Consider the following 24,967-nt stretch of genomic DNA (forward strand, 5'->3'; position numbering starts at 1 on the left):
CCAAAAATGGTCACAACGAAACCTTCGATTTCTCAGGAAGTATTTGAGATAAAAATCTGAAATTTTGGATTTTAAGTGGCCTTATGTCACCAAACAAATGACCCATTTTTATCAAAATTAAAAAACAATGGTTACATTTTCAACTTTTGTTGGATGAACTGACATGGAATGACCCAAACATAATTACAATGTATATTGATTCTGGAAACTTAGTCAAGGAATAAAAAATTTAAAGGATTAAATGTTTCAACACCATTGTTAATATTTTTCATTTTTTGTACATTATGTACAGTAGAACCCCTGTCATACACTTTTCAACGGAGGGCACAAAAATGGTGTATGATGCGGGAAAGTGTATGAAAAGGGAATGGCAATAATATTTTTTTTTTTCAATCTAGCATACAAGCACAATGTCAGATTAAACTCAAATACATAATGTGTAAATAATTGCATTATAAGAAAGATAGGAATTCATAATTATATATACCTATAATAAAACCACCAGAAATGTAAAATACAGTCCATAATCAAGTAAAGCTGACATGAGAAACAGTGGCCTTACAAAATGTTATGAAGTCCTTTCTTGGAGGGCAGGAAAAGTCACCAAGCCTAAATTAGAAATTTAAAAAATTAGGCTATTGTAAAAAGAAAATCAGGAATTTATGCTTGTTTGTTTCTTTTTACAAACAACTGTATGCAACAGAACAATTTTCAATAATATTTTTAACTTGAGAAACGTAAAATAGAAAACACTCCGATCGTAAGAAAACAATAACAAACGGGTATTAGTGATGGGTCGTTCGTTAACGATTCGTTCAAAAAGAACGAATCTTTGAGAGAACGAAATCTTGCGATTCGTTCGCGATGTAAAGAACCGGCTCTTTGAGAGCCGGTACCTTGAAAGATTCGGAAGAACGAAAACGCGGAGAGAACGAGAGAACGAGATGAGAGAACTGGTCACGCGCCCGGTTTGATTCGTTCGTAAAATGATTCATGACGTCAGGAGTCTGAAGAATTAGTAATCACAGCGTGCGCATGTTCACAAGAGCAAACGATAACTGATCAAATAAAATAGGGTAACATGAAAAGTATCTATACCTGAAAATGTCAACTGTTAAGTAGTGGTTTAAAATTGCTTTTTCACATTCACATACACAAATTTGGAAATAAAAAACTAAAAAAACAAAAAAAAACCCGTATGAATTAAAAAATAACAGGGAAAGTAACTACAAATGTTCACACTTACCATTTTTGGGTTAATTAATGTACTTCATTTGTTTCTCTTCATACTGAATTGCAGTAGTATTAAATTTTTGTCTTTTTTCTCTAAATGTGTTGGTCTACATGTAAACACTTTACTGTCACTAGAGTGTAAATAGCATATATATTAATATTTGTAACTTAAAAAGTAATAAAATATAAATAATCTTGTTTCATATACGCAACTGTGATTCACTGGCTACGGAAAGCAATGTTCAAATTCAAATACAAAAACACGTACGTAATACTCTAAAGGATGAACGAGTTACGACACCTGATAAAAGAGCCAGATCCCATACACAGAAAAGAACGAATTGACCGAGATGAACGAATCGTTCTGAACGAATCATCTCACGGTACTGATCCAAAAGAACCGATTCGGTCAAAAGATCCGTTCTGCCCATCACTAACGGGTATATTCAGTTCAAAGATTAATGAATGCACAAAATATGAGATCCGTGCCTTGGTAAAGCGCGTGCACCATTTTCATAATCATTGCTAGTTTGCGCCACTAGTCTCGCTTGGTGCTGGCCATAGATGCTACTAGCGAAGTGCACAGTCTTCCTGATACTATCAATATCTATGGTGGGATAAAGTTATTTTCTTACGTTTGCAAATGTAAACAATGAACGTTTTTCAAAATAAAAGCATTAAAACGTAGTTTATCAGGAGGAATATAACAAAAAAATTTGTGAATTTTGGGCTTTAACGCTTCGTAAAAACGTATGAAACGGGAAATTAATGATTTTATAAGTGTATGTTCCGGGAAAGTAAACCATTGTAAACATAGTAGTTTCGGCGGGACCAAAATTAATCGGCGTATGACACGGGAAAATGTATGAAACGGGAACGTATCATCGAGGTTCTACTGTATATAATTGTGAACTTTTGAGACCTAGATTCGGATTTGAGGGGTATGGTTAGCTGTCATTATATTAATAGGAATAAGATGTTATGGTTTTTTCTAGGACAATTTAGTTTTTTTTAAACAGGACTTTTCTGTGTTATTGTTTTTATTTTTATACAATATCTTTAGTTATTAAAAAAGTGTATTATTCACCAAAATGAATCTAAAATATTTTTTAATACTGATTTTACCAAAATAGTCTCATTTTAATTTAAACCTGATGCACTTATACAGTTAAATCATTAGTAATAAGAATGTCTAGCACAAAACTGAGAAAAATAACAATTATTCAGAAAAATTATTGTGTTTGAAATATGTGCCATCAATAATGTAAAAACGTGTTACTAATACCAGACATGCAAGTTCAAACAATATAATGGTACTAATGTTTTTTCCAATCCAATCATGCTAAATAAATTAAATTCAATAATTTTACCATGATGAAACATTTAAGTTTTTTGTAATTTAATCAATTTATCAAAAGGCCGTTTGATTTCATGTTTATGGTTAAATTTCGGTGCTAAATGGTGTATTAAGTTGCACTTTGGTGTTATGTGATACTGACATGCTGTGCGGTGTTGTATCAGTTGTATGGCAATACACCACATCAACTTGTCCCAATATTAAAAACTTAAAATACTAAGTACTAATTTCAACTCTAACTTTAATATATTTCCCTACAAAGGGATTCAACATTGAGATTTGGATTCGGGAAAATCGGGATTTGACCCATCACTAACAACAACATAAACCACAGGTTACCAGAATACTCTACTTGAAACAACGCAGCAAGATGCGCAGAGTAAGGAGTAAGGCACTAGGTACAGGTCTCCGAGGGGCCGGGTTCGAACCCTCATGTCCGTGGTCCGTGCTTTATCACATTTCAATTCTTTCATGCAGTTTACTTTTATGGATTTATAATTTTCAGTGAGCAGTTTAATATTTTGAGTTTTACATTTTTGTTCTAAAGCTTCTCAGCCTGAAAAATATATACAGGTTTTCTATCAGCATACCATTTACCAATCACTAAACGTTGGTTTCACCAGTGCCGTCCCTAGTATTTCCAGTGTCCCGTGAACCCGGCATCGCGCCACCTTCTTGACCAGTCAGCCTTGTACTCTCCCCACACCTAGTCTGCAGTGTCCTGGTGATTCACTAGGTGTACTTACACAAACAATCTGTTTTTTTTTCTTTTGTACTACTTTTCCAATTTTGTTCCCATCCCTTTTTCTTTTTAACCTAGCATAGTTAATGTAAATGTGTGTGGGAAGGGACCATGCTTGAGAGGTCATCTGCATCAGGTGCTACTGGAGTGTTTGGTCAGTCATTGCAGCAGTTGATGCCCCTCTGAACGCTAGCTACTGCGGCCCAGGTAAAACCTGCACAGACACACGGAAAGCCCTGGGGATCAACTATCATGCAATAAAGCATCAAGATCACAACTGGCCAAGGAAGAATGGTCCAGATAGAAGAGTTGCATGAGGCAGAAGAAAAGCTGCCATGAGGGGTTTGGAAACTTGGGCTTTCCAGCCAGCATCATTGAAGTTAACCAGTTCAGGGAAGCGATGGGTCGGCTGCCTGTACTGCAAGTATTCCCTCCACCTAGCACCAGAGCCGAGCCAAGCCTCGAGACAGCCTCGTTCGGGGAAGGCTGCGGGTAAACCCACTGATTCGCCAGCGTGCCTGGCACCGATGGCAGAGAGCACGAGTGCTTAGCGCGGTGGGCAAACGAGCCAGTGAACCGGCTGGAACTACGGGCGTATGAGGATCCGGCAAGCCCGTCTTCCTTCTTCGCAGTCGACGGACGTGCCACGGCGGGGGAGGGACGCAACTCCTCGGGTCCCCCCACTCCTGCTGCTCGAGGCTACCACTGGCTGTCTTCCTCCTGAGCTCCGACATTATCAGTTCCAATGCGCACGCAGCACTCCGCAGCCCGCAGTCTGCTACACTTGGCATCCAGGCCACACTGAGATCCCCTGCGGGGCCTTCGTCCAAGAAACTACATCCTGCGGCGCGCCGATCTTTATCCACCGTCCGTTGCCACCGAGCCGGATTGGTTATTCAGTCACCCCAGCAAGGTCGCCAAGCTTACTGGGATCCCATACCCACCGTCCACAGAGCACTCCGCACTGCCAGCCTTCGGTAACCCAAAAAGTCGCAGAGCCACAATCCCGGACTCTGTTGAATATTTCCGAAACCATAGCTGGGCTAGGAGACACATAGTTTCAACCTTGAACTTGAAATCCGGCTGTAGGTAAGTGCCATTTAAACTTAAAGACCGAACAAAAATCATTTCACCATACCTGACAGGCGGTGCTTTCAATTCTGTGCCATGCCCTCTAACATTCCAAACAATGACGACAAGTGTGCAGGAAAGTTTGCCACCACATACGGGTCGCAACACGCTCACCATCTCACGCTGGTTCTAGAGATACTAGCAACTCACAGTCTCACCAACACTGCGAAACATCACCTGAGAACCACCGAAAGTGATTTCTTGGACTCATGGTAATTGCAGCGAGGAACCGTCCAACAGAAGAACAGCTGAACGTGGTTGTAAACAATACCCCACCCCATGCCCACAAACAACTGCTCAAATAATTTGGTATTTTTGGTTTGCAATCTCAAACACTTAAGTCAGCACGGAATCTGACACTCCAAGCATGCAGTTACAGGGCACCTCCAGGCCCCTGGTAAGTACAGGATCTGTGGTACTGTCAGTAGGGCTGCATTTCCAGCTGTGTGCTGTTCAATACTCAACCTTACAACAACACCATGTGGGTTCCTTCCACAACAGCTTCAAACTCAGGGGTGCCAAATGAGATCTTACCAAGAAGAAGAATACAACGAGAAGACTTGCTTGTGTATCCATTGTTTGTACGACAGTGAAGAACTGTAACTGTCCCTGACATTCTATTTCATCCCAGAGAGGTTGAGAGGCAGTACTCGGGGTTTAAGGTGGTTCACGATGGAGCGGCAGGGACCACCATGAACCATGACATCAGAGAGAGAGGTTATAGGGGAGCTAAGTACATATAAGTTTTGTGTTTATTTTCTTCAATGAGCGGGAATTTTTCTAAGTCTAAATGGTTACTGTTGTATAAGGTTACGTGTAGATTTCACTAATGTTTTCTGACACTTTTTTGTTAGTTTTTGGTGCTCATAATAGTAGTCTGTTTTCTCTCTGCACTCGTTTACACTTTCTGCACCTTCTGGCTGTTTACTCGGTGGCCATACTTGTTTCAGAGAATTAAAAGGTACTTCAACTCTCCAAAGCCTTGACATTATCTGTAATTCTATATTGTGTTATTTTTCAGAGATTTAAAACCTTATGGCTCAAAACATTTGTTATAAAGTAACTTGAGATATATATTTAACAGATGAGAATGTTTTTAAGATATATTCAGGTGATTGAAACAGAATATATATAATAACTTCACTGTACCTGGAAAAAGTAATGTAGATGTGATTACATGTTTGGTATTGTTGATGGACTCACGGCATGCTGGTACGCCGACATGCAGAGCTTCAGCGTGTCTGGGTTCTGCACGGTGAAGTAGCGCGCGATGTACGCGTTGCCCAGCACGAGCCAGGAGAGGCCGTCCCGGGGGTTGAGCTGCACGGCCTCCTTGGCGTACGTCACGCCCTGTTCCACGCTCTCCGCGCGCTTCTCGGCCGACGGGTGCTTCTCCTGCCGCGCCACCATCGACAGGTTCCGCAGAGACACCTCGTTTCTTTGCTATTAACAACAGATAAACTAGTGTTTGCCTTTAGTTTTCTCTGTTCTCGTAAATGCCTTTTAATGACATAACCAAAATTGGCAGAGGGCGATACGAAAAGTGTATTGTGTATTCTAAAATGTTGAAGTGCACATCATTGTCAACATCAATGGCACTTTTGGCTACATGGATGTGTTTACTGAGCATCTACGATTGTTGGAAATGTTCCACACCAGAGGATTACATTACTCAGGGTGGCCACTCTTCTGGGATAATAAAATTCCTGGTTATTTCCAGGTTTTTTCAAGGGTTGTTTTTATCAATATTTGCATACAATTTGTATTTTTGTTACACAAAGCACACACAATATGATGTTTTATTGGCGTTAAACAATAGACAACTTAACTATAGGCTTAAAAATTAAATCAATGAACTTACTTAAAACAGAACCTACCACCAACAAAAAAATTTATAATCTCACGTCACAAAAATTACTTGACACCAAACGCACGTGTTTTGCCCCTCTTGCGTGGCTGCCTAATGCTGTTCTTCCCATCCATGCTACCGATATTGATTTTAACATTATACAAATTGCAAATAGCATTTGTCCTGCACTTTGGATCTTTCTCCACCCATTCAAACTCTTCTGTATATTTGTCATTGTATGTGGTGACCGAACTCGTTGACATTTTGATAGTCTGCGCCAATTACATGTTATATTAAAAAATTCAAAACAACGTCCCGCACAACTAAACTTTTAAAAAAACTCGAGAAAAGTATCCGTGATACCGTGACGCAACAACATGAGCGCAAAGTAAAAACAAATATACATACAAAACTAGTGCTACCAACATGCCGTGCGAGAAATTACTACCACCCTACAACAACATTTTCAGCCAAAATGCTGTTGCTTTTGAATACAGAAACATAATAAGTATGGAAGTCTGAATTGTTAACGGTTTCTTACGTACTACAAAAGTTTTTAAATGCAATATGAACAAATTAACTTTCTCAAAATATAGCTCACGAGCACACTGTCGTGCTTCGACGGGTGGTGAACGTGCTCATTTAACAGCCGTATATTTTTGCGATCGTTACTTCATAAAAAAAAATTCCCGGTTCTAATAAAAATTCCTGGTTGATTCCAGGTATTCCTGGTTTTTTTAAGAAATTCTGGCTATTTCCCGTATTTCCCGATTTCCCGGTTGGCTGGCCACCCTGTAAACTAAATAAACCTGCAGTAACGGAGAAAGAGTGTGCAGACAATCCACTTGCGACGTGTCAGTCACGACAGCTACTACAGGCACTCTGACATGGCATCTTCCACAACCCCGGGCCGGTGACCACGCGCACACGGACGAGGTACGGAGTGAACATTTCCAGCATCCTGGACCGGTTCATCATCACCTGCAGGGATGCTGTTCGCTGTACACACTCGAGGTTTGACACGTGTCCGCACCTCACAACTCTGCTCTGACCTCTGGGACCCCTCACTGCTCCGACAGCAGCCAGGCCACACGCGGGCCATCGTTGTCGATGGTGCAGTGGTGATCAGAAATAACACCCGGTGCTATTATACAAGTCTTGAAGAGGTGAGAGCCAGCTTACATATCAGTAACTTCATCAGTCGTAGTAAGTTAGCTAGACATCTGGGCAACAGGAACATGTACACCGGACTACAAGACCCCACTCATAAATAAACAAGTCTCTACAATGTCTACCACGGACCAGGCATTATTTTCCTGGCTGTTTTTAATGTCAGCCCATCTGTCACCTTATTTGGATTTGATTTGGACACATTCAGGAATATGAAGTGTAAGTTTATGTCCTAACTAAGGGGTTAACTTGCAATGCTTAGTAGCTACTATATAAAAATTTATTGGAATACCACCCTTAAACATTGTTTCTAGGTTTGAACTTAAAACATAATTCTCACTAAATTATATTTTATGTTATTATTATTATTATTAGTAGAGTTTCTATTTTAATTGAGACACTAATACTTGGGGCCTTGAGTCAAGACTTGCTTTTGCATATGTAACTCAAGATAAGAATATCTGCAAACTGGCGTGATGAACACTCGCCTGCTGCAGCGCTCCCTCGTAGCAGGCCCTCGCCTCCTTCACGTCATCCTTCTTCCAGTAGCAGTCGCCCAGCTCGTTCCAGGCGGCCACCAGCGCCCGGTCCAGCTTCACTGCGCGGCTCAGCGCGGCCTGCGCCTGGGGGCAGTGCTGGGGGCGCACGTTCAGAGCACGGCCCACCAGGTAGTGGTACTGCGCGCGCCTCTCCGACGCCACCTGCTCTGTAACACCACCCCCCAGCTCATGATATACAACCAGCCTGCGCTACTGGGCAGTGCTGGGGGCGCACGTTCAGGGCACGGCCCACCAGGTAGTGGTACTGCGCGCGCCTCTCCGACGCCACCTGCTCTGTAACACCACCCCCCATCTCATGATATACACACCAGCCTGCGCCTAGGGGCAGTGCTGGGCGCACGTTCAGGGCACGGCCCACCAGGTAGTGGTACTGCGCGCGCCTCTCCGACGCCACCTGCTCTGTAACACCACCCCCCAGCTCATGATATACACACCAGCCTGCGCCTAGGGGCAGTGCAGGGCGCACGTTCAGGGCACGGCCCACCAGGTAGTGGTACTGCGCGCGCCTCTCCGACGCCACCTGCTCTGTAACACCACCCCCCAGCTCATGATATACACACCAGCCTGCGCCTAGGGGCAGTGCAGGGTGCACGTTCAGGGCACGGCCCACCAGGTAGTGGTACTGCGCGCGCCTCTCCGACGCCACCTGCTCTGTAACACCACCCCCCATCTCATGATATACACACCAGCCTGCGCTACTGGGCAGTGCTGGGCGCACGTTCAGGGCACGGCCCACCAGGTAGTGGTACTGCGCGCGCCTCTCCGACGCCACCTGCTCTGTAACACCACCCCCCTGCTCATGATATACACACCAGCCTGCGCCTAGGGGCAGTGCAGGGCGCACGTTCAGGGCACGGCCCACCAGGTAGTGGTACTGCGCGCGCCTCTCCGACGCCACCTGCTCTGTAACACTACCCCCCAGCTCATGATATACACACCAGCCTGCGCCTAGGGGCAGTGCAGGGCGCACGTTCAGGGCACGGCCCACCAGGTAGTGGTACTGCGCGCGCCTCTCCAACGCCACCTGCTCTGTAACACCACCCCCCATCTCATGATATACACACCAGCCTGCGCCTAGGGGCAGTGCAGGGCGCACGTTCAGGGCACGGCCCACCAGGTAGTGGTACTGCGCGCGCCTCTCCAACGCCACCTGCTCTGTAACACCACCCCCCATCTCATGATATACACACCAGCCTGCGCCTAGGGGCAGTGCAGGGCGCACGTTCAGGGCACGGCCCACCAGGTAGTGGTACTGCGCGCGCCTCTCCAACGCCACCTGCTCTGTAACACCACCCCCCATCTCATGATATACACACCAGCCTGCGCCTAGGGGAAGTGCAGGGCGCACGTTCAGGGCACGGCCCACCAGGTAGTGGTACTGCGGGCACCTCTCTGACGCCACCTGCTCTGTAACACCACCTCCTCAGTAGTCAACTACCTGCGGGTGATCTTCTCATGCCAAATGTTCGACACGCAATCCCTCTACAACATTCAAGACCATGTTCGTGACTTTGCTACACAAACAACCGACAGGAAGAGATGGCAACAAAGAAGCATTGTGTGTTTTCACAGCTATTTAATCTGCTAAACTGATAGTCTTTAACTGGCTGGACTGCTGAAGACTAACTAAAAATAAAATTATACTTCCAAGCATCTACTTTATTTACACCAAGATGTGGAACTTTGATTTCTAGTAGCTGAATTTTCCTTTTACAACTGTCACAAGGATTTTTTATTTTTTTTATAAACATTAAAGTTAATGATAGCTATACGCCGGATGATTGAAAATAACGAGAGTAAAATCGTTCTGTGGTCAATGTCATGGACTTCAAGTAGATACAACAAATATCAAATGTACAGTGGATTTGAGTGACTTCTAAGCAGCCAGGTGTAAATTAGATCCAAAACACCCTCAATGATTCGGAACGCTTGTTGTAAGTTTATTACCACAAGGGAGTAAAACTCAAGAACCTTACAAATATGTTTTTCCTAAGACTGTGGTCACAGGGAAAGAAGTAAGGTACAATTATCTTTCTACAGAACAAGGAACTATGGAGTTATATAAAAAAACTGGTTGTCTAAAAATTTGAATTATCCAATGATACAGTATTTTTTTGTGTGTTTGTTTTTCAGACAATCATTATATTTAAATTTTTGAAAATAATGGCCTAATTATTTTTTTTACAATAACACAGTTTTCATTCAATAGATTACTTTGATATTTTTTTTTTTTCCTTTTTTGATTGAATTTATTTACTAATATAATGTTGCAAGTTATAGCACTTACACCATTAGAAATGTTACTGTACTTTTACATAGGTACAGATACTTAATGAAACTTTATTTATTTTAATATCTTACTTCAACTGTGTAGAGAAAAAGGAACACATTTTTGGTTTTTAAATTTATAATACTTACCTCTTTGGAACTGAATTTCTATGCATTTTATTTTAGTGTATTTTTTTCCCCATATTTTATCTGTATACATTTTGTTCATTGTAAGTATCAAAACTGCATTAATTAATATGTTTCAGGTGATATGGCCTTCAGCTAACTTAATCAACCTGATTGGTTGCTAGTGTGTTTGGCGTGGTTGTAACTGTTGTGACAGTGAACCAGGAGGTGGAGAGTAACAAAAGAAGGCTCTTCCACCATCATAAAGGAAGGAATAGTAAAAGTTGGCTTGGCATATTTTGTAGCCTATAACGATATTCCAGGTAAATATCCTGGAAAAAGGGGATACAATTGAAGCCAATAGAGCCTAAAGAATCTATGACTTATAAATTGTGAGTTAAAAGTGCAATTCAGAAGGTATTTTGTTATATAAATCATTGCTTGATTGTACGAATGGCAAAGCCATTTTATGTATCTTCTGGTGAGTCTAACTGTTCCACTATTGAACTTGCATCATTATTTTTGGCTGTTTGAACTGACACAATTTAATCAGCAAGCAAATTGATCTGCAATAGAGACAGCCAGATTCAGTGGTTAAAAACTGTGATTTAAGAGACCTTTGTCTCATACTGACTGAGCTAGGCCAATTTCAATTTTATTTTGCTCGAGAAAATGAGGATTTAGAACTTATATCAAGCATCCAAAGTTACTTAATTATTTAATGAACTATTTGTAACTAAGTTTTGAACTTTTGAGGTATGAGTACCTACACAATTTCATTAGCTAGGAGGTCAATATTTTCTTGTTTTACATGAATGTGGAAAGTATTGTTTTTCATAATAACAAAAATTTATAATAGTATTAATAATAAATGTAATCCTAAACTAAATGCATAGGATATTGAATAAATAGTGTACGCTACATGATAAGTTTTTGTGTTTCTGTTACTAAAGTACATGTATCAATACTTACCTTCTACACACTTCATACTATATAAATAATATATAACATACACAATAAAAATAGTAATAGTAGAGTCCAATCACTACTACAAATAGCTACATGACATACTAGGTACATACATATACATATATACAACTTCAGAGCGGTGCCACAACATACGGAAAAGATAGGCTAAAACTATTGCTGAGTTATATTTTTGTATTGTTTGTCTTGTTTGTAAAGATAGCTTGTTGTGTTTTTTTTGTGTGCATTTACCGTTAAAGGTGATGATGACTGGCCGTACATGCAGAGAGTAAGATCACAGGCTGGTAGGCGAGTGTTAGTGATCCAGAATGATCTAACAGTGATGCCATGTCAGCAGAAATGGTAGAATCAACACATGTGGTCAGACACTTGTGTTAGGGTTAGGGAACCGGCACAATGACTACAGAGGCGAGCAGGGAGTAATATGCCAACACCTGAGAAGGTAATGTCAGAGGTACAACCAGTTCCACACTTCCCCAGTTCAAACCCAGGCACTGTCTCCACTTCTAGTAGTGTTGGAAATGATTATCTAAGTGCATTTATCACTACACTACAGGAACAGAAGATGAAACAACAAACATTTTTAGCAGGACAGCTCACCAAGGGACAGGATCAGATTAAGATGGATTTAGCAGAAGAGCTGACCAAAGGACAGTAACAGATGAAGGTTGATTTGCAAACTATTATACAGGCCACACTGCGCACTGAAATAAAAACGAAAGACAATAATTTGAGGTAGCCGCTAGAAGTCCAGTACCGTCATATGACTGACAAACAGTAGTGTACAAAACATGCAAGAGAGTGCAGGAGGCCATAACTCAAGAAATAACAGGTGTCGACAATAGAGTAGACTAACGGATTGAGCATGTTGCACACCAACAACTCGAGTTAGCATAAGTGAGTTGCAGGTCAGTGAAAGTCAGACACTGATTATCCACACACCACTACCTCTGGAACACAATCAGAGCAACCTGCAATGGCTATGACACAGCCCCGATTGTTGACCAGGTGACCAAGTGCCCAGGTGACCAGGTGACCAAGTGCCCAGGTGACCATGTGACCAAGTGCCCAGGTGACCAGGTGACCATGTGACCAAGTGCCCAGGTGACCATGTGACCAGGTGACCAGGTGAACAGGTGACCAATTGACCAGGTGACCAGGTGACAAGGTGACCATGTGACCATGTGACCAGGTGACCATGTGACAAGGTGACCAGGTGATCAGGTGACCATGTGACCAGGAGACCAGGTGACAAGGTGGCCATGTGACAAGGTGACCATGTGACAAGGTGACCATGTGACAAGGTGACCAGGAGACAAGGTGACCAGGTGACCAGGTGCCCAGGTGACCATGTGAACAGGTGACCAATTGACCAGGTGACCATGTGACCAGGTGACCAGGTGATCAGGAGACCAGGTGACCATGTGACCAGGAGACCATGTGACCAGGTTACCATGTGACCAGGTGACCAGACGACCTGGTGACCAGGTGACAAGGTGACCAGGTGACCAGGAGACCATGTGACCAGGTGACCATGTGACCAGGTGACCAGGTGACCAGGTGACCAGGTGACCAGGAGACCATGTGACCAGGTGACCAGACCAGGTGACCTGGTGACCAGGTGACAAGGTGACCAGGTGACCATGTGACCATGTGACCAGGTGACCATGTGACCAGGTTACCATGTGACCAGGTGACCAGGTGACCAGGAGACCAGGTGACCAGGAGACCAGGTGACCAAGGTGCAACATCACACTCGACAGTGGGCTGAGACTATGTCAGTACATTCAGCTCATGCGCATGAAAACCCTATGCGGTTTATAAAAACATTGGAGGATTAGCCTATGCTGAAACTGAGGGTTGTAAGGTTACCTAAGGCACCCATCGAAAAATGATAATATACAATAAACACTTTAATTTAATATACACAAAGTTTTTATTAAAAAGAAAATTCTTTTAAGATCATGCAAATGAAAATTATTTCTGATATAAATATAAAATTATAAAAAAATAATTGGACAAAAAATTACACACACACACGCACGCACGCATAAATCTGTCTGTAATGCAAAGAAATTTATAAACGTTTTTATTATGACTAGCTGCATGTCGATTGGCCTGAAATAGTTGGTAAAACTCAGGCACATATAAATCTTCAAAACATTACCCTACAAATGTAAATCTCTTAACATTTCAATTATATTTCTAGTGAACTGTTGGAGGCTTCTATATTATCAGTTCTGAATGTCTGCGAAGAAAATTTGAGGTCATAAATTCTTTAAAATCTGATGATGCTTCTTTGTAAATCAAACAGATTTTATAATTACATTTATATAAAGCTTACAAGAACAGTATAACTGTAAGATAAAATTGATAGAACTTTATTATTTTATTTTAAGTTCGACACTTTTAAGCTATGTAAAATGTAGAAAGGAACAAACAAAAAAACACCACCTTTCTTTGAGTCTAAGAAGCGAAGGGTCTCTGCCAACATCGCCTCCACATCAGCAGTCTTCTGAGCGGCGTCCGCAGCGGCATTCTGCTCAAAGTAGTGATCACTGTAGTGGTGTAACCGCTCCACCTTCTCCTGCAAGTGAGACATGACATAGGCCCTACCATTCACAATACAGCAGGCCTACTGCAATTCTACAGGCTTAATAGATTAGGGTTTCAGTATTTATATCAGGATGAAAAGGTAAAAAGTTCCTACACGACACAAATAATGGTTCACTGGATGTAATTCCATTACTTTGACAACAGGCCCAGGCTAGGCCATTACCCCCACTCCGCCCCACCCCCGGCCCAATCACCATCCTGCCATCGCTTCTGTGTCGCCACACGCAATGTGACAATGTGAACCACGTGCTAACCGTCTTTGGAGAAGAAAGTGTAACAACTCAGTTTTAATTAGTTAACAATATGTTAGGTATTCATTTTCCATGGCTGTTAACTGCATGCTTCCTTGCCACGGAGAACCCAGCATGCAATCGCATCAGGACACGGCTCCAAGATCCGGAGTGTCACGGAGCTTATCAGCCACTCTTTATTTATTCATGGCCCATGGACAATCATCAAAACACAAAGTGTTTTTGTATTAATCAACTTGTACAAAAGCTTATTGGTGTCACCACTGTGTCAGCATGTAACTGCGCAACACTAGGCCTATATCTCGACTACTGCTAGGGTTCGGTACCTACGTATAGTGCATCTCTTACCATTATGTCAAACTATATTTTATTCTATTTAACTATTAAAGGCCTTTAAAGACGTTGCGGCGGCTCTCTTCGTGCCTCTTCCCCCAAAACCATGCCTTGTTTCCCCTCCCATTCTTTAATTTTTTTAAGGCTTTTCTAACAGACTTTTTGGAATGATCTAGTGATTTATGAGAGTAGAGTAATTTATATTTTTGTATTTATGAACTTTTAGACAATACAGATATTTTCGTAAATATTAATTTTTTTCGCATACTGGTGTGTTAACATAAAAGTTTCAGTTAGGTAAAAAGATAAACTGTATTTCCTCGCCGTAGTTACTGACGTGTCGACTCGCAGCGCTGGTGGCAGAGGTGGCCATCACGATTGTTTGCTACTGGCTAGTTCTTGCTTGTTGCCTGTACCTGCGTCCTGCGTCCTGGTTCCACGATGACTTTTATAGTCAAAGATTTGCTTCAGCTTCGTGTTCTCTGTTGAGGTTGGTTACTTCCCATTAAAGTAGCTTAATTTTTTATTATTTTGTGGAAATGATCTTTCAGTCTAGTTTAACTTACTCTCACTCTAAACATAGAGAGCGTTGTATTATTGTTAATGTATATTTACTGCCCTTCAGTTAATTTATGTAGGTATTTTTGTCTTTCTTTATTTGTATCACAGCCATGACTGCTTGAACAAATTTAAGCTTATTGCAGTTTTGATGTACTGTTTCATGTTTGTAAAAGTATTTCTTTGACCCTAAAATGGTTTACTCTAGTTGGTGCTATCAACTCTCTCTTGAGGCTATGTTCAAGTTTCTAAATGTCTATTGATGCTTTGCCACATTGTTAATGAATATTTTTACGTCTGTAATAAAATGTCAGTTCTTTGGTCACCTCAGTTTCTTTGTTTTCAGTAAGTTTTTGTTCAACAATTAATGGTCTTGCTGTCTCCCCAAAACACAGCAAAGTTTTCTGCCTGTTTGCCGTTAGATCGCAGAGCCAGATTGGAGGGTGTCGAAAGCAAATGGATCTCGGTACACTTCAACTTGCGCTACTCTACTAGGCAAGGAATTACTGGTGTTTGTTTTTGTTTCACATACATCATGATGTCTGCGCTACACTGGTGGAGGAGAATGAGTCGAGTTACAAGGCCACGCAGACAGATCCTGCCTGGCTCAACACCTGCACCGTGCCTGCCTTGCGAGAGCCGCGCCTCAGTAAACATGGTGGTGCTGGTTCCAACACAAAATGATTTTCCTTGAATTTAAAAATGCTTCCAAGGCTCAAAAGCAATGAGCCGAAACTGTGCTCGCGAGACCTCAATCCGGTGGGAGAAATCGAGTTGATGAAGACACAGATGAGTACGTGCAGTAAGGCACAGAGGCCATTGCTAGAATCTTACATTCGTGCAGTTTAAAAGGCGAGTATTGTATTTTATCCGTCCCCCGCAGGTCCTAGAGTGCTGTAGACGTGAATTTTTTTTTTCCATTTTTAGCACACGAATGAGCCACTGTTAAGAGTTATAAATTATGTGGTGTTATATTTTTAAGTTCTGGAGTTGGGTCTGAAAGAGATAGTGCAAATTATTTTGGATAACGTTTCTCACATTATGATTCAGCACAGAACCCCTAACTGGGAGGGCTTCACTCATGGAGAGATGAGGTGGATACTGACTCCTCACTCTTCCAAATTATTAGTAAGATTTTCCTATGGCCAGAGCGGAACAAGCACTGGTTCGCAGTACCCCAGGAGTCCGATGTGTGGCCGGGTTCAGTTTAGTGTTGTGAGACATACAGTACCTACTGATATGCTAGTTACACAGTGACAGATGGCTGCTGTTTGAAACACAAAGAGGCAGACGAAGTGAAACTGCAGGACCATCACCATCTGATATTCTCTGGATGTCCTCAGTCGCTCTGCCTCCTGACACTCAAGTGTCTCAGCGAGTCAATGCACAATGAAGGCACTTCATAACAGAACACAAGGTTATCCTACTGTTATCATTAATATAAATTATATCTAGGCTAAAATTGGTTAGTAGGCTAAGTATATACTAGTATTACACATGTAAGTTCTTAAAAAATGGCTTAGTAAGTACTTTAAACAATATTTGTACCTCAGAGTAATTAAAATTAATAAATGTTTAGTAAAAATGGCGCTAAGAAAATTCCCTGCTCTCAATTCATGCCACTGTTTTATGCCTCATGTCTCAAAACTCATCATGATTCCCCAATGATACTTAATAGGTGAAATAAGAATGATACTACCTATTTTTGAGAATTTTTAAACCTTTAACTTTTTGAGAAAACCAAATTTGAAATATCCCATTACATTTTTTGGCATTTTTTAAATTAAGCAACCCCAAACAAATTGTATGTCATATGAAAGCTTAGCAGTAAAAAAATATCTTTCAAATGGGACCAATCTGAACTTTCAAACACCAACTGTTTCAGAGTGATAATTATTTTTGTGAGTCAGAAACGCAAAACTGAAGAATTTTTGAAAGTTTTGCAATTTAATTGGGGAAAAAAAAAAAACAGTACGGTAACTTAATAAATCTACTTCATTTACTTCAATTACTTAAGCTATAAATCAAAAATTATTTAAATCTAAGAGGGTAAGGTAGAATATCTGTGCTAATTTGATGTAGAGTACACAATATTTACAGCTTTACTCCAACATGCCGAAATAATAAACAAAATAAAATACTGGGCACAATCTAGTTGACACATCTTCCTATTTATTAAATAAGTTCTCAAATGACGGCAACAACTTGCTTGTAGAGTAGAAACTATGGTAAATATGTAGTGTACGGATTATCATCAAACATTTTTTAAAAATCTGAAATAACTTTCATTATATGCTCTTTTACGTCCTCTTTTCATTACAGCCTGCGGAGATAAGAAATTCCAATTACTTTAGGAGATATTGAATTTTTTAATTATATTTGGGCGATATTTGTTAAAAAAAAAATTAAATTCCGAAAATACATTTATTCTGTGCTCTTTAACTTCCTCTTTTCATTAAACCCGGTGGAGATAAGAAATTCAAAATACTTAAGGAGATTTTGAACTTGAACTTAGTAGCAAAAAATTGTTCAATTATAACTTAATTTAAAATTTCAGTAATACTCACTTTCAACACCAAAAAAATTTCATCTGACTTATTTTCACCAGAAAACGTTTTATTACTTTCGAACATGATTTCAACGAATCCTAACAATTATCTCGTGACATCAAAAGCATTACTCGCAGCCCTAAATTTAGAAAATCATTCCTATACTCCTTGTCAAATAAATGTGTCCAGCACAGATTCGAAATAATTCGATTTTAAGATTTTAACATAAACAACAATATGGTTTGAGACAAGTCTGAAACACAACAGTTACACGCCGTCAGCACAGTCCGAAACTGTGGGGGTCCGTGTCCTTATCCGAGTGTAATGACGTCACCCCTTGCCCTGAACACCCAATCCAGAGCTACGATGTGCCACCACAGTGCCACTATTTTCTAATGCAGTAACTTGAGGCCAGAGAATACACACTGCCAAATAAATGTTTCAATAAAGGGTTTTGTTTATTGTTTTCATGAATTGTAAACACGGCCATAGATAGGTCTGGCATCTCCCTCTTTTTTTCCGACGGAGTGAAAAAAACTTGGTTTGGAACGAGAACTAACGACGCTAGTAGTAGCAGAAGCCCGGTCTTAATATTATTTTAAAGAGAGTTTTATATAAAAATGATCTTTTTTTTAAATGTAAAGTATATTTTTAAAATCAAAATATATTTATATTAACTTAGTCCAAATAGTAATAAAATTTTCATTTACAAAAGTAATAACTATGTTTTCTCTATGATTTAATGTGAATAGTTTCAGGACAATTTGTTTTGAAATCTTTTAATTTAAGATGTGAAAAAATTTTGTATTTGTAAAACAAAATTGCAAATATTACAGTTTTCAAATTGTTCCATTTTTAGGACATTTTGAGTAAGCTTTCGATCCTGATCTGAAACAGATTGACGACAGTCGTCGTGCCCTCCTAGGCTTAGAGGCCGTTTCTGCCCATCGCCGGGTACCTGAGGGGGGACCGCCTTCCCCCCCCCCCAGTGCAATACAGTGCAGTGCTATGTACTAGAGACCCACCCGCGTGCGCCTTAACGCATCTTATATTGACGTCGACCCAGGTGTCTCCCCTGCTCATAAAGTCCGTTATGCTGCGCCAACTCCTGAACCACACCTCCCCGTGCGGTATGACATTTTAATTTATAGATATTAAGAACGCACTTTTTATTTAATAAGGGTCATGTATTGTTTTTATGTATTATTTTTCAGTAATTTTTGTAATTTTATTTGTGTTATATGTCTTTCCAAATATTATTTTTAATTGTTGTCACTGGGCAACAAAGCCGAGGCCAACACCCGGAATCTCTCCGAGCGCTGCACGTGTCGCGGTGGTGGGGGGTGGTCGGGCGGATAGGCAGACGCGCGGCAGGAGAAGGGGGAGTCGGAGTCTGGCGGCCGCAGAGGACAGACGTGTCTCGGGACGAGGGTCGCCGGGCAACGAGGCAGTAGTCATCTGGCGGCCGAGGAAGGCGGTCGCACGGCAAGACGAGTGCAGCAGCAAGACATGGGCCAGAACGGGTGAGACTGTAACCAGGCGATCGGGAATGCCGTGTTCGCAGGCATTACGCTTTCAGCCGTCATCGAATCTAGTTCAAACTATAATTAAATATTTTGTTGGTTTTGGTGAGTCGGGACTTTCGCGCATCGGCGGACACGTGCGTGTCGCCACGGGCCGGACTTCGCGTCGCCAGCTTAATCGGCTCTCACTACCTTAGGGAAGGGGCAAAGAGACCGTTCATCATTCGCATAAAGTACCAGGGGGTGTAGTTTGCACTTGACGTCTGCTCAACCCCAAACATGTGCAGCCGAGCCTCACTCCGCGGAGGGACGGGTGTTGTGCCACGGATTGCCCATGTACTTAGCATACGTGAAGGGCTGAATAAATGCATAAAGTCAAACTGTCGTAACATCATTGTAGCTCGGATAGTGATAATTTCCCTCGCCACGAGGCCTGAACCCTACCTGAGCATGCTACACAATGCGCATCACGGGGGTGATATCCGGGGCTACGACAAGTGTCGCCCAATTTGTGTGGCTAATTTCTTAAGAAATTCATGCTGAACATTTTTACGAACTTTTTATTAAATTCTGAGCGGGCCGGGCTGAGACGCGGCGCGGCAGGGCTGAGCATGGGAGACGCAGCTGTGTGCGGAAGCTGGCGCGACAGGCCGGCGCGACAGGGCGGCGTTGCGAGATAGCAGCGGATCGAGTTGCGACGCATCCCACGGCGCTGGCGCATAAGAGGAGCCGGGCGGTGACACCGAGAAGATAGAAACTGGAAGATAGCGGATGCCGACGGGACTGATATTCACGGGAAGATAGTGTGTACGAGTGGTGTGGATTACCGTGAGACAGGACGAATTGGAGTCGAGCGTGAAGCGGGATCCTACGCGCGCCTTAGAGAGATGCCGGATTCGTCACTGAGTTCGGGGTGCCGCGACCACGAGACAGAGTCCACACGTCGCGACAAACATGAACGACTTCCAAGAGGCGTATGAATCCTGTGCCGATGCGGACTTTCCAGAGCCCGGCGAGAGCTGCGATCAATTTGGCGCGGACTTTCCAGAGCTGGGAAAGAGTTCGTTCACTTCTCAGATTATGAATGTGGATTTTGTTTCGAATACCGGGCATATGGCAAGACAATGTGCGGTGCACGTTCATGCCCCGGCGGGACACCTGATGGGTGGTTCTGCGAGAAGTGCGGCAATCTATGGCATGCGCAGTGTTTACATCCGACCAATCTAGCAGAGGCGTGGATGTTTGGGTTTACGTGTCACCGGTGCCAAGCGAAGCTGTGTGTAGACGCTGACCGCAATCGTCACGACGACCGTGAATGCCGAGCGGTCACACTGTGCGGACGCCGACACATTGCTCGCAATGTCACTGCTTGAGACGATAATACTCCCGATGCCGCTGCAACCAACGCCGCAGACGCCTCAGACGCCGCCCCGATGCTACCACAACCACCTGCCGCGCACATCGAGAGCGTGCCACAACCACCCGCAACGTACGTCACCGAGGAAGTGCCACAGCCACCCGCAACATACGTCATCGAGGACATGCCACAGCCACCCGCAACGTACGTCATCGAGGACGTGCCACAGCCACCCGCAACGTACGCCACCGAGGACATGCCACAGCCATCCGCAACGTACGTCATCGAGGACGTGCCACAGCCACCCGCTATGTACATCACTGAGGACGTGCCACAGCCACCCACAACGTACGTCACCAATGGTGTGACACTCGTGCCAGTCACGCATGTCTCCAAGGGTATGACACTCGTGCCAGTTACGCATGTCACCAAGGCGTGACACTCGCACCAGCCACGCACGTCAGCAAGGGCGTGACACGCGCGCCAGTCACACATGTCACCAAGGATGTGACACTCGCGCCAGTCATGCATGTCACCAAGGGCGTTACACTCGCACCAGCCACGCACGTCAGCAAGGGCGTGACACGCGCGCCAGTCACGCACATTACCAAGGACGTGACACTCGCACCAGTCACACACGTCACCAAAGGCATGACACTCGCACCAGCCACACACGTCACCAAGGATGCACCGCTGCCATGTACGCCACTGCGGGCGTGCTACCTACGCACGTTATGCACACCGCCGAAGGCGACACGCCACCGCCTGCCATGGAGGGCGCATCACTGCCACCCACCACACTTGCCGCTGAAGGCGCTGCCACACTGCCACTGCCTGCCATGAGTGCCACCTGGGGCACACAGCCACATGCCGCTGAAGGCGCTGCCACACCACCGCCGCCTGCCATGCGTGCCGCCTGGGGCACACTGCTGCCTGCCACGCGTGCCACCTGGGGCACACCGCCGCCTGCCACGCGTGCCACCTGGGGCACACCTCCGCATGCCGCTGAAGGGACCACCACACCACCGCCGCCCGCCACATGAGCCACCTGGAAAATGCCGCTGCCTGTGGCTGAAGGCGCCGCGATGCCGACGTCGCCCACCTCGTTCGCCCCAGAGTGACCGGTACGGTCCGCACGGACACCACGACGTCGCCGGACACACCAGGTTAGTGCTCCAGTGCGGCGGCTCCAGTGCATCACGTCCATACGAGTAGATGAGGGGCTTTGGTGCACATAACGGCCTCGTTGGGGGGGGCATTTGACATTGACCCAGGTGTCTCCCCTGCTCATAAAGTCCGTTATGTTGCGCCAACTCCTGAACCACACCTGCCCGTGCAGTATGACATTTTAATTTATAGATATTAAGAACGCACTTTTTATTTAATAAGGGTCATGTATTGTTTTATGTATTATTTTTCACTATTTTTTGTAATTTTATTTGTGTTAAATGTCTTTCCAAATATTATTTTTAATTGTTGTCACTGGGCAACGAAGCCGAGGCCAACACCCAGAATCTCTCCGAGCGCTGCACGTGTCGCGGTGGTGGGGGGTGGTCGGGCGGATAGGCAGACGTGCGGCAGGAGAGGGGGGAGTCGGAGTCTGGCGGCCGCAGAGGACAGACGTGTCTCGGGACTAGGGTCGCTGGGCAACATGGCAGTAGTCATCTGGCGGCCGAGGAAGGCGGTCGCACGGAAAGACGAGTGCGGCAGCGAGACGTGGGCCAGAACGGGTGAGACTGTAACCGGGCGATCGGGACTGCCGTGTTTGCAGGCATTACGCTTTCAGCCGTCATCGAATCTAGTTCAAACTATAATTAAATATTTTGTTGGTTTTGGTGAGTCGGGACTTTCGCGCATCGGCGGACACGTGCGTGTCGCCACGGGCCGGACTTCGCGTCGCCAGCGACGGCATCTTAACTTAATCGGCTCTCACTACCTTAGGGAAGGGGCAGAGAGACCGTTCATCATTCGCATAAAGTACCAGAGGGTGTAGTTTGCACTTGGCGTCTGCTCAACCCCAAACACGTGCAGCCGAGCTTCACTCCGCGGAGGGACGGGTGTTGTGCCGCAGATTGCCCATGTACTTAGCATACGTGAAGGGCTGAATAAATGCATAAAGTCAAACTGTCGTAACATCATTGTAGCTTGGATAGTGATAATTTCCCTCGCCACGAGGCCTGAACCCTACCTGAGCATGCTACGCAACGCGCATCACGGGTGTGATATCCGGGGCTACGACAATAAGAACTGCTCAAAGACGGATATTTCTTGTGATGCCTACCGCCAATGCTCATCTATGTCGCATAGATCGCTATGCCTCATTAACGTCTCACGAAAGCGTGTGCACCGAACGCGCTTGGGTGCGCACCGGAGTGTAGGAAGTGAAACGGGGCGAACGCCACGGAATTAGTGCCATGTTGGCGGAGGAGACCGGCTGGGTGTGGCATATCCCTCCGCCGAACTACAAGAGTGTTTATGTATTTTTACCACAGGAACATATTAGACTTTATTTTCATTGTTTAACACTTTATATCTTTTAAATTTATGTTCCACTGTGCGCCTTGTCCCGAACCTGGCCGGTTCAGTTTCCTGCGAAAATCACGCGTTTTCCGCGGGAGGGTTGGTGGGAAGGGGGGTCGCAAGCGGTGAGGGCGGCAGTATCCTTCCCGAGCTCACAGAGGCCGGCAGCCTCCACGCGTCACGGGACCAGCATTTTCTTTATTTTCACCGACGTGTAGTTTACCATAATTAATCAATTCTTCAAACCTTTTCCTTCAGTCCCGTGGTCAGCCTTGATTTACGGTGTGGTATGTAACTTAAAAAATTTAGTGCTCCAAGACAAGCATGCTACGTCATATGTTAGTACTGTGTAAGGACTGGAAAATGGTCCGTCGGCACCTCACGCGTTTTCTTAGCCAGTCGGCTATTTAGTTTTAGCCTGCATGAGGCAGCCAGTAGGCACTACGTAACCAACTTCCTAAAGCATCAATATCTGGGACAGTTTTAGGACTCATGTAGCGACACCGGAACAGCGGACCTATATGTCCCTAGCCTAGTGTAATACGTAAATGTTATTTTGAAGTGTGATCTTGCTTAGGGTTCTAGTCGTGTTATGTTTAGGGTTCGTATATGTAATCATCTTGTCGTGTCAGAACTGAATGACATCACTGTGTAATAAAATCATGTGTCGCCACTATAGAGAGTGGCCGCGCGTGTAAGATTCGTTTCGGGACAACCGTTACGGCCAGGAGGGGTAGCACCATGTAAAGGGCTGTGCCGGATTAAATTTATAAGTTATAACACGGTGTTTTCTTGGACTTATCAGGCATCCCGAGTGGCCTAAACAGCTCGGGGGGCCCTGCTGCGTCGAACCTCTGCCTCCCGCCACAAGTCTGAACCTACCCCGAGATTCCGGACAGAACATAATACTACTAAATTCGCATGGAGGAAGAGGGCTTCGTGTCACTTGTATATATTGTAAATATTTCTTAAATAATAATTATATGTTCTGCACCGCTAGTCAGCATGGCCCCTGGTACGGCGCTCCCTCCCCTTGATCCCCCCTCTTCCCTCTCCAGGTCCTCCCCTCCTTTTCTCGGCGCGATTACTATTGTCGATAGGCTGTAGATATGGTCTCTACTCACCCTGGGTGGTCGCTAAACCTTCGGTCTTAGTCTCGCGTCGCATGAATATGTCAGTGAACGAACTTAGTCTTGCTCATGCTCATTCTTACGTTATGTTCACGTAGATTTGCCCGCAGCCGAGTGGTAATAGTCAGTGTAACTACTTCCTCAGTCTTGGTGCTATAAGTTCAGGGCGATTCATCAGTCGCTTGTGGTGGTTCTTGTGCGGCGCTGTTACACTGGGCGCATGTTACTTGATTCATTTAATATTCCGTGTTAGCATAGGTGACATTTGCGCGTGTTCGACGTACGGCTTACACTACTACACATTTTAATCCGTATGATGAAAGTTAACTTACTGGTAGAGCTGCCCTATTACTCGCGAGTAAACATATTTTATGTACTAGTGATCCTGCTTGGAGGCGGTTGGCTTTAGTGTGGGCGTAAATATATATATATATATATATATATATTCTTGTTAAGAGCTGGTGGTCTTAGAACACTTTTTGAGAGCTCTAGTTTAAATATATGTGTTTGTCCCTGTTTATATACTCATGTATGATTATCGTGAAGCCTAGAACAAGCAGTCGTGAATTTGGTATAGCCTTACGTTATTTCAGGAGGCACATTTATTAGACTTTTAGTGTACACGTAATTTCTTACGTATATTGAAGCGTTACGGTTATGTATATACGTGGGATGTATCACTAGGAAAAATTGTGATGTTAGTCTCT

The 24,967-nt window shown here is 43.9% G+C and overlaps 1 protein-coding gene across 2 annotated transcripts in view; it reads right to left on the bottom strand.

Annotated features, from left to right (window-relative positions):
- The window catches only part of LOC134533312 (tetratricopeptide repeat protein 5-like), a 92,795-nt gene extending 74,565 nt beyond the window's left edge, over positions 1-18,230 (bottom strand). Inside the window, exons 1-4 of one of the 2 annotated variants that reach the window (XR_010075306.1) lie at positions 17,749-18,205; positions 13,878-14,010; positions 7,971-8,188; positions 5,667-5,906 (exon numbers count right to left, since the gene is read on the bottom strand). Coding sequence is in view for 1 of the 2 variants with exons in the window: in XM_063370797.1 (XP_063226867.1) it covers positions 5,667-5,906; positions 7,971-8,188; positions 13,878-14,010; positions 17,749-17,814 (657 nt within the window). In the remaining variant the exon portion in view is untranslated. Of the gene's footprint in view, positions 1-5,666; positions 5,907-7,970; positions 8,189-13,877; positions 14,011-17,748 lie in introns of both variants that reach the window. The other variant, XM_063370797.1, reaches the window with a different exon arrangement.
- Between the last annotated feature and the right edge of the window lie 6,737 nt (positions 18,231-24,967).

This window comes from Bacillus rossius, chromosome 6 (genome assembly GCF_032445375.1).
Source record: "Bacillus rossius redtenbacheri isolate Brsri chromosome 6, Brsri_v3, whole genome shotgun sequence".
Taxonomy (NCBI): domain Eukaryota; kingdom Metazoa; phylum Arthropoda; class Insecta; order Phasmatodea; family Bacillidae; genus Bacillus; species Bacillus rossius.